At 37.5% G+C, this 11,010-nt stretch overlaps 1 protein-coding gene across 1 annotated transcript; it reads left to right on the top strand.

Moving 5' to 3' along the window:
• Window positions 1-2,494: 2,494 nt before the first annotated feature.
• On the top strand, window positions 2,495-6,230 carry LOC115797046 (uncharacterized). Its single transcript, XM_030753527.1, has 7 exons — window positions 2,495-2,605; window positions 3,586-3,891; window positions 5,062-5,334; window positions 5,630-5,731; window positions 5,877-5,892; window positions 5,988-6,055; window positions 6,169-6,230. Exons 1-7 carry the CDS (start codon window positions 2,527-2,529, stop codon window positions 6,228-6,230), a joined length of 906 nt encoding a protein of 301 aa, XP_030609387.1. The 5' UTR covers window positions 2,495-2,526.
• Window positions 6,231-11,010: the final 4,780 nt, after the last annotated feature.

Genomic DNA, 11,010 nt, shown 5'->3' with positions numbered 1-11,010 from the left:
GACACTGCAGTTTCTTTTACCTGGCCTAAAAGGTACCACTTCGGAGGTGGAGACATTGCAAGGATGTTTTAAAAAGCAGCGAGGTAACAGTGCCTCACCCGTCACTTGTGTAAATGACATGAAATTATGGCCCGATTTCAGCTACATCAACATTATCTGTCAAGTGTCAAATTTTTGTGCAACTTTCCCCAACTTGAAAAAAAGGAATACATCTTCTTGAGTTTAGGATAACTGGGTTTCACTCAGAATTACTTCACACTGAACATCCTCCTTTTTGTTTTCTTTTATTTGGAATTTACAAGGGGTAACATGCAGTCACCTTCATAGCGCAGTGAGTTAGGTCAAAAACCTTCAAAGGAAACAAACAAATACAAATACAAGCAATCAACACAAGCCCGTGCACACGTATACGCACATTGCTTAATATAAATAAAAGTACCCCACCTACAATACACATAAACTCCCGTAGAAAAGTACTCCCATTAAAAATATGCCCGTCTAAAATGACCGCTCTTATCTTCACTGTATATAAAATTCACTGGAACTATGACCAACAACCTTAATCGTGACATCTCATAGCCATATTACAAACGTTATTAAAACTATAACCCGGATCAGCTTACAACCGAATACGATGCTCACTAACCCAGCGCGATCTCAGCCGCTAATCGCCACATGTAAACAACAACAACGTCAAAACATATTCACACAACAGGGTATTAGCAGCGCTGCACCTATGAGGCCCACTTCTAACAGAAGCATTGTACGCTCTTACCGGCTGCCTCTCCACTGTTTAGATGTATTGTTTGCACCAGATCCTCCACCGGCAGACTCCACTCTCGTTCTGCTATGAGTTCCCTGTTAATTTGTTTGAACCGCGCGGGCAGGTCATGTGACTTGTGCACTAAAATAGAGTCAGCTGTAATATTACGCAACACCCGGCTCAGCTGCAAGTCCCATTTTACCTTATTATTATTTTTATTTTTATTTTCCTTTATTATATATTTTTATATATATAATAAAATAATTTGAAAAAATGTACAGACTGATGTAGTGATGTATATATATATATATATATATATATATATATATATATATATATATATATATATATATATATATATATATATATATATATATATATATATATATATATATATATATATATATATATATGAATATATATATATGATGTGATTTTGCCTAGAAAGAAACATCAGGCACGACACCTGAGAGCTAAAACTGAGTAAATTAAAGTACATATTTGAGACTAGGTTAAGATTTTAGCACAATTGCATTAAAAAAAACATTGTTCACAAATCATAACAATGTTAATCTACTGAAACGTAATCCCAGCATCTGATTGTTGCATAATTGTGAGTTTTGTAGCTGCTCTCTAAGTGGGAAGCATAATGATGTTTTATGTGATGACTGCTGTGTGTACAGACTAACCCTTTCCCTTGAAGCATGGCTTTAGTTTGAGCAGTTTGTTTCTCTTGTATGCATTTGGATCCTCGTTTGCACACAGACTTGATATGTAGTGTTGGTAGACAAATTAGCATAGCTTTTGCACACAGGCCCTACATTTTAAATTTCAGCTGTACATAGTCAGCTCAGTAGGTCAGCACAGTCGTTACATCCTCTTTGAAAGGAGCACCCAATCACAGGCTGCATAGAAACTATGTTTATTTTGGTGATAGGTAGTTCACTTCTTCCTGTCTCATGTCCTCACACAAGCCACAGTGTGTGCTATTATAAGCCTTATCTGCAAGCACAGACAGAAGGAAACAAAAAAAATATTAATATTTTGTTATTATTTTCCATGCAAGACCAAGGATTTTTGTCAGGGGAAGGGATGTTTGCACAGACTTGTTCATGCAAGTTATTTTTACACATCTTTTATTCATCATTTTTGCAGACCATGCTTATATGTACACACAGTATATACAAACGGTGTTGTGGTGGTATTAAGAAACTGCATTGTGATAAACTGATATTCAGAGCAAATATGTCAACACTCAGCAGTGCTTCATGATTCCTGCTGAGATGTAATTAGACTGGAACTCTCATCTTCTCATCTAGCTCAGATGCAGTTGTTTGTAGCAGTAAATACAGAGTTCGTAATATTAAGTTAATTCACAGTAGGACTGAATTGGAATAATAAGGACCGAGGATTACTATTGTTTGATGCAAGTGACTTTTTAAAGTGCTCTTGAATATTTAGGCTACTTTCTGTCACCTAATACTTTGGTTATAGTAAAAACAAGCAGTACAGTGGAACAATCTAACTGTGTCTGTCTTCTTTGAGTTTCAATGTGTTCTAGTTGTAGTCTTAACAGTGTGCCTACTTTAATCTTGCTGTATATCAGGACAGCTCATGACCGCTTCTTCTGCTTCTGTGTTGATGGAAACCTCGCCCACTCTCTACTCTCCACCCTCTCACTTCTTTTTTCTCTGCTCTTACATGTCAAGGCACAGTTTGACAGACAAGAAGAGGAAACAGACGTTGTTCATCTCCCCACAGCGATGGTTGGTCATCGGCTTTTTTATCGTATCCATTTCTTCACATACAGCATTGTGCATCTTCTCTGGATCTCTCTCTATTGTAAGTACACATGTGCTTGTGACGTGTTGTTTTTGTTTGCCTCATGAACTCTGACACATGCTTAGGGTAGAGCACCGAAGTCAAAAGTGATTCTCTTCTTGGGAGGTGACGCCTCTTTTTTGTAAAGAGGTCTTCAGTGTATTTTTCTTGTGTGCCTCCAAATGTGGTATTACTGGATGAAATGGTGGCTTTAAAGCCATAATAATAACACGTGAATCTGAGAACTGGGAACATCCATAAAGATGTCAATGTTCTTCAAGTGTAATTTAAAAAAGTAAATACATGTTCACTGTGCTCACTGTTTGTTACAAATGTGTTTTCCCACCTGAGTAATTTTGCTACATTTCATCAGCAGATTTCCTGCTGGTCATCCTTTCTGTTTCTGTTGCTGTTGCTGTTTCTGTTGCTATGTTCTACTTCGTTAGATGTTTAAAGGCTATATGCTTATCATACACTGCAGTGTATGTGGCGATGAGCTCATAATACAGAGGATAGTTTTAAACTTTGGTGAGAAATTCTGCACTTCCTTTTTCTTTCTAAGTGCTGCAGTGTTGACCAACACAAACACTGTTTTGCACTAAACTATTGATGATGGTTAGAAATAACTACTACTAATAAAAATTTATCTTTAACAGACTTTTTTTTTAATTCAAGCTGTTCAACAGGCCTTCCAGCCTCAAACATTTTATTTAAATAATTTCAGTTTGTTTCTTTTTTGTTAGTTTGTTTTGAGTCATTTACTATTTACTATTACAAAATTATTATTTGTTGTTTGTTCATAAAGAAACAAATTTCTATATTTAGATTTTAGTTATCCCACATCAGTCATATCATAAACATCACTTGATGTGTGTTATTTTCATTCTGTAATAAGATTTTATTTACTATTTTTGTTTATTGTTTCACTCACTCACTCACTCATTAGTTGACCTGTGACCTTTCATAACGATCACACTGTTGTTTGTCTCTGTGTGTTTCAGATGTGGAGGCTTCCAGTGGAAAACGTGTCATTCATAAAGAAGTTGGAGATACTGTGGAGCTTTCATCAGGCTTACCGACTGAAGGTGTGACTGAGGCAAGATGGAAATATGGAGAAATAAAAGTTGCAGACAAAGACATCGGTGTTTTTAAAAGTTCTCCGTTTAAGGACAGATCAGAGCTAAACTCTGAAGACTTTACTTTAACAGTGAGAAAACTGACTCTTCAAGATTCTGGAGATTTCATTTTTCTCTCATCTGTAAATGACACACAGAGGCCTTCAGTCACCATCACTCTGCAAGTTCATGGTAAGACACTTTTTGATTAAACAAGCATCCTAATACCTGTTAATAAAACTATGCCCTATGACTTATGAAGCTGGCTTTATTTGCTTGTATTTTCTGTCCATTCTCGGCCACCATAATATATTATTGTTTTAATATTGATTGTGTATAATAATAAAACTGCTTATTATGTTTTAATATTTTAAGTTCTGTGTCCGCTCCAATCTGTTTAAAGACACTGATACTCATAAACCTTTGTGAAATCCAATATGATATTTTGACATTGTTTATCAGCCTTCCTTCTTTTATTGCACGTTTTTGTCTTTCCGTGACTTCCTGTTTACTTAAAGATTAATAACACTACCAACACCTCAAAATAAAATGTATTTTATATATTTGTTCAAATATAAAATCCTAGAAATTATAGCAACAATATTTATTTTTCATGATTGTTTCTGTAATGCCCATCTCTTTTTATCGCTTTTTAAATTCACATTATGTCTTTGAGTTTAAAAGCATTTTACATTTGCAGTGTGGTGTCTGATCTACTGTGACTTAAACTGCTATGTTAAACTGCATCTATGTATGGTTTTTCTCCTTTAGGATGAAGGCCTTGAGTTCAGGCCTGCTTTGACCTTGTCCAAAAAAGGATAGCTCAGAATGAGCGTATAGTTTCCATCAGTAAAATGGTACGAGAGATTGTAACCCCTTGTTGCTCTCTCTTCTCTCTCTCTCTCTCCAAAAAGGGAACGACCTTACATATATGCAGGAAACAAGCTAAACCTGGTTCTCCATAAAATACTATTTGTGGTACAATGGGTCAAGAATGTAGGTGCTGGCTATATAACTCTTGCTATTCCCTTTGCCTTATGAGTTAGGGCGATTGGAAATCCAGTGAAGAAAGAAGCATCTGTTTAAACACTGTCTGTTTTTGCAGTAAACTCTGTACATGCATCAAGACTTTGTCAGCGAGGGTCTTTTCTTCAAGAACAAACCCATCAAAGATACAGCAGCAGTTTGATTCATTTTTGAACTTTTTTATTCCTCTTTTTAATTACTTGTTCACAACTGACAAAGTAGTGAATAATATTTGTCTGGATTCAATAAAGTTTGATGTTGTTGATTGGTCTAGTTTTATATAACACATTGGCAGAAATCTGCACAAACATCTTTCTCCTTCTGTTTTCTCATCAGAGGCCATAACTCAGCTTCCTGTTCTGAAAATCCTAAATTTCACCCGGGATGCTTCAAACAAATTCTGCACAGTTCTGCTGGAGTGCAGAGCAACTGGCAATGTCAACTTCAACTGGATTATAGGAAACCAAACACTAACTGGCTCAAAGCAACAATACATCATCAGGGAGCAGGATGGAGAGATCACATTCACCTGCACAGCTTCCAATTATGTCAGTCAGATTTCTGCATTTAGAACAGTGAAGTGCAGCAACAGTACACAACAAGAACCAGGTATGTGCAGATTGCTTTTGTTATTTTGTATAAGATTTGCATACTTTGTATATGTAAGTTTTTTAATAAAGAAGATTGAGAGTCTTTCTTCCTTTCACTTCTGAAGTGTAGCAAACATCATTCACACACACAAAAAAAAGGTTATGTGCAGAGTGATTGTAGTTTAGAACTCTTGTGGTTTTTGCTTTTGTTTTTATTGCTCACCAGTGGCAGTGATGTGGAAGGAAAACAGCCCCAGGACACACAACAATGTAAATGACCTCTTTGTATAATTCACAACTGTTTCTGGTTGCAGGGAGCAGCTCTTCTTCTCTTGTCATGTTCATTGCTGGGCTGTTTACTGGAGTTTTGGCTCTGCTGCTACTCTACTTTCTGCTTCACTACACAAAGTTAAAGGGTGAGATCTTTTACTGCTTCTATTAACACCCCCCCCCCCCCACACACACACACACACACACACACACACAAAACTTTGATTTTTGATTAAAATAATAATTCATTTAATATGCCAAAAAAAAAATAATTTCTTTCTTTTTTTTCAGATCTGTGTTGCAACAGGTTGGTCATCAACAGCATTAATATATAAAATATTATTAATACTGTTATATTATAAAATATTTTTATTCTGCTAGTAATAATATTTCTCATTGCAGACTCACACCGGCTGAAACAATCAACCAGGAAGAAAGTCAACAACATGTGTATTCAGCTCTTTCCCACGGTCAGGTTTAACTATGTTTCACCAGTCAGATTAAAGAGTAAAAATGATTAAATATCAAACCTTTTGCAAGTGTGAATTATTGTAACTTTGACTGAATTATTATTGACTTGCAGGTGATGGTTGTGTTTATGAGACAATGCCAGGCTCAGAAGATGCTGGAGCAGGTACAGCATGAGAATGATAAGCCGCAAATGTAACAACTCAGGGTTTTCAAGCAATTCAATTAATTAAAAAAATACATTTTTATTTCAGGTGGATCGCAAAAGTGAATTTGGTAAAATCACATCAGACTAGAGGTGCCACAGTGCTGCACGTCCCCCCCCTGGTTTTTTGGCATTTCAAATAAAACATGATTATGAGGTCATATTTTTTATTATGTTTTTAAAAAAAGGATGATTTGAGGTGTAATTACAAACAGCCCAATATTGCACTGAAGCCTTACTGGTGCTTTTAAGAGAGGTTTGAATTATCTGTAACCAGTATGTGATGGTTGTCTATGTATGTACGTGCCTGAAATTTAGAAGCACCTGTTGTCACACCTTTGAAATCCAGCAGTGTCATGTAAAGGCATAGCTTTTATCCACACATAATTTTATATATATATATATATATATATATATATATATATATATATATATATATATATATATATATATGCATGTGTTGATTGTTATTTAGTTTGTTTTATTAATTAATTAATTAATTAAAGTGAATGCTGATTAAGCATCCACATTATAGTTTTTCAAATCTTTGAAATTATCTTTATTGTTTATGTCATGCTCGGCTAAATTCTTGATTGACGGGTTTGTTGTAAAGTATACAGATCCTATGTTTTGTTTAAAGCACAGGATCTGAATGCTTACTTCCAGCTCTGTCGTTTTGTGCTATTCTACAATAGGTTTGCACTTTAGCTCCTCAGCAGGGATACAGTTGAATTTCATAAACGTGGCATGCTCCTTCTTATGCTGTCATGTCGTTGTATTTTCAACTTTTCAGGGGTGGCTGTATCTCAGAAGGTAGAGCAGGTTACCCGTTAATTGGAAGATTGACGGTTCAATTCCAGGCTGTGTGCCAAGTATCCTTGGGCAAGATACCGAACCCCAACCCCGAACCCCACTTGACACAAGCTTTGGAGTGTTGCTGTTAGACAATAAGCACTTAGCTTAGTTACTTATGGAAGTGCTTGTGTGAATGCAAAACATGTTGTATGAGTGCTCAGTCAGTCATATAAGAACAAGACCATTTATACATGGAATGGTCAGGTTAAGGTGAGGAACAGTGATTTTCAGATTGTCTCCACAGCAGGGCTGGTGGTGAGGATAGGGTGCATTTTGCTCTGTGTGCTCAGGTTGTTCTGTTAGTACAGTGTCAGTTTGCTAGAATGGCAACATCTAAGATGTTATGTTCATCTTTTTGATATAAATTTTTTTGGTATTGTATTTTACATACTTTTTACATTCTATTTTAAATGTCCAGTATCCAGAATAATAGTTTATAAGCAACACGTGTATCATCTGAAATTTTGTCTTTGTCTAAGCTGATTATGTTAAATAAAGTTTGATAAAGATGTTCCATCTTAGTTCTCAGTGCAGAGAACTAAAAACTGCACAGTTTGATGATGAGAAAAGGTGTATTTTTCGCCTGGTTCTCTCTCCTATTTTTAGATCATACAGTACTGTGCAAAATGAGGAGGAAAGGCTGTGGTATCATACCAAAGAACCAGTGGTGATAAGTGTCATATGTTGATGAATCCAAAGAATCCAAATTGTGGTCAGTATGTACTGAAGAGGTCAGAAGAGAGGTACAACAGTGAATAGCTACAGGCATCTGTAAAGCATGGTGGCAATAGATGACAGATTGTATTTACTACACTGACACAATGCAGTAAAAGCATAAGCGGATAGAAAAGCACACAGTGGAACACTATGAGCTGTGGGTTGGCCTCCCCAGAGCCCAGACCCCAAAATCTTTGAAGCAGTGTGGGATCATCTTGACAGAGAACAGAACAAAAGGCAGAAACATCCAAAGAAGAGCTTTGAATGTCCTTCAAGAAGCCTGGAGAACTATTCCTGAAGACTACTAAAAGAAATTAGGGGAAAGCTGCCTAAATAAAAATATACAGAAATGATTGGTGCCTCAAGACTTTTGCACAGAACTGTATAATATTTTTTCATCCTATGCCAATATTAATTTAATTCAGAAGAAGAAGAAGAAGAAGAAGAAGAAACAGCCTTTATTGTCCCACAGAGGGGAAATTTGGGTGTAACAGCAGCCGCAGTTATTATAAATATAAATAAAGATATAATAATTCACACTATTAAGAAAAGAATATATATAAAATCAACAAACAATATTAACCTTAATACTACTAATAATAATAACACTATATACAATGTACATGATGTGCCTGTGTGTTGAACCTTAACAGGCCGGACTATTTACAGTATATTATATATTATCCTACATTGTGTAGGCTATTGTGGTTTTTGGTGGGAGCAGTGATGGTTATAAAGTCTTACAGCTGCTGGGAGGAAGGATCTGCGGTAACGCTCCTTTGTGCATTTAGGATGCAGCAGTCTGTCACTGAAGGAGCTCTCCAGCTCAGCAACAGTTTCATGCATGGGATGGGAGACCTTGTCCATCAGTGATGTTATTTTGGTCAGAGTCCTTCTGTCTCCCACCACCTGCACTGAGTCGAGAGGACATCCTAGGACAGAGCTGGCTTTCCTGATGAGCTTGTCTATCCTCTTCCTCTCAGCTGTAGACAAGCTGCTGCTCCAACATACTGCTGCATAGAAGATGGCTGATGCCACCACAGAGTCATAGAAGGTCTTCAGGAGTGTCCCCTGCACTCCAAAAGACCTCTGACCCTTCCTGTAGAGCGCATCAGTGTTATGAGTCCAGTCCAGTTTATTGTTTAGGTGAACACCCAGGTACTTATAAATTCATTTTTCATTCTGGCATGAGAAAATGTGTATATGGAGGAGCTGGTTGCCTTCATGCCGATAGGTTTTCTTATTATTCATTTTTATCCAAGAGATCAGGTTTGTCATCCAGCAGAGGGCACTGAAGACACGAACATCCAGTTACACAGTGCTTCCTCTTCTTCTTCTTTGTCTTCTTCTTCTTCTGTAGAAGAGCTAATGTCATCACCACCTATTGGGCTGGGGTGATTGTACCAGACTCTAGATCAGGGGTCTCCAAACTTGCGGCCCGCGGGCCGCATCCGGCCCCGCCCACTTCCGGTCCCCTCCAATTAAGAGGGTTAAGCAAAATGTCAAAAAAGTAACTTAAAGGGCCAAACTGTATGTTAGTGTATGAAGTGGGCGGGGCCGGATGCGGGCCGCAAGTTTGGAGACCCCTGCTCTAGATTGTGCTATTCACTATTTCATTCATCTCTATATGCCATATTCATCAACATCAATCCTACGACACATTAATTATGTTGTGCTGTGCTGTCAACTGCAATTTTCAGTCTTCTCTTCAGTCCTGTCAAATTTTAAAATATATATACAGAGTGCTATGTGATATATGTGTTGCTAGTCTGTGGACTTTCCTGGAGGAAGTGAAAGAGTTTTGATGATAATAGACGCCAAAAAATGTAACTTTTTAAAATTATTATTATTATTATTATTATTATTATTATTATTATTATTATACAGCATCATGTACTTTGTTTAATTCAAAGAATTTGAAGCCAAAGCTGCTCTGACTGCAGAAAGCACAATCATACCAGCAGGGGGCAGTGTGGCACTGACCTGTGATGTGAAGGACTCCGCTGACTTTGAATACGAGTGGCTCAAAGAATGCTCATCTGAAGAGAAGTTCATAGTAGATGATGAATCAGAGTAATCTGTATCTCTAAAGGACCTGTCCCTATCAGACAGTGACTCAGTCACCATTCAGCAAAGTGGTGAGTTGTTTCATTTTGTTTGTTTGTTTGTCTGTCTGTTTGTTTTAAATAAAAAAAATGGGGGATTTTCCAACATGTAGTGGGTAACCATTTTTCAGATTAATATTTGAAACAACAAAGTGTGTAAAAGGACTAACTGTATATTAGTAGCCCATAGTGCTCTCTTTAGTAAATTCATTAATTAACTGATTCTATTTAATTTACATATAAACAGAGCAGAGAAGTGAAGGGCGCTGTTTTACTGAGCTTTATTTTGAAATTTCTGAAGCCAGGTGCAGTGCAGTATTTCTGCACCTTTCATTGATACTTAGTACTTCCTTGACACTGAAACTAGTTAATCAAATGTTATTTGGGGATGAAAGGTGAGCCTGGAGACACCCACAAAGGAGACAAATGGTTGTAATTTACTCAGCTTTGCAGATGTTATTGATGGCAAAACAAGGCTTTTTGAAGTTCTGAACCTTTTTGAACCATTGTGTCAAAAATCATGCCATTGCCAGAAGGGTTGCTGTCTCCCAGCACAGTCTCAAGCTCATGGAGGAGACTCCAGGAGACAGGCAGTTACTCTAGGAGAGCAGGAAAGGACAGTATCTGCTCCCTTGTGCAAGGAGGAATAGTATAAGCACTGCCAGAGCCCTACAAAATGACCTCCAGCAGGCCACTGGTGTGAATGTCTCTGACTAAACAACCAGAAACAGACTTCAAGAGGGTGGCCTGAGGGCCGATGCCCTCTACTCACTCCTCGTCACTGTGGAGTTCATCCTGGCACACAAAAATGCCCGGCCTCGTGTGGTGAGAGTATGCAGGCATTTCTTGGAGGATGAAGGAATACCAGTAACCATATGTTTTCAACGTGTTCCTTCATTTTATTTTTTTTTCAGTGTATCTATTTTTCACAGTGTCCCTTTTAACAGCTGTCCATCCATCCATTCACTTCCACATATCCTGTTTAGGGTCGCGGGGGGGGGCTGGAGCCTATCCCAGCTGTCATAGGGCGAGAGGCGGGGTACACCCTGAACAGGTCGCCTGTCACAGGGCTAAC

This window comes from Archocentrus centrarchus, chromosome 18, assembly GCF_007364275.1.
Source record: "Archocentrus centrarchus isolate MPI-CPG fArcCen1 chromosome 18, fArcCen1, whole genome shotgun sequence".
NCBI lineage: Eukaryota > Metazoa > Chordata > Actinopteri > Cichliformes > Cichlidae > Archocentrus > Archocentrus centrarchus.
Note: the sequence above shows the minus strand (reverse complement) of the source record. Positions and strands in the feature narration are given on the sequence as shown.

What these genes read in the sequence shown, in the direction of transcription:
- LOC115797046 (XM_030753527.1), top strand. Translation starts at nt 2,527, where the DNA reads ATGGTTGGTCATCGGCTTTTTTATCGTATCCATTTCTTCACATACAGC. An exon ending in CAGTACACAACAAGAACCAG is followed by an intron (nt 5,335 to 5,629) that starts GTATGTGCAGAT and finishes TTCTGGTTGCAG; the next exon opens with GGAGCAGCTCTTCTTCTCTT. An exon ending in GTATTCAGCTCTTTCCCACG is followed by an intron (nt 6,056 to 6,168) that starts GTCAGGTTTAAC and finishes ATTGACTTGCAG; the next exon opens with GTGATGGTTGTGTTTATGAG.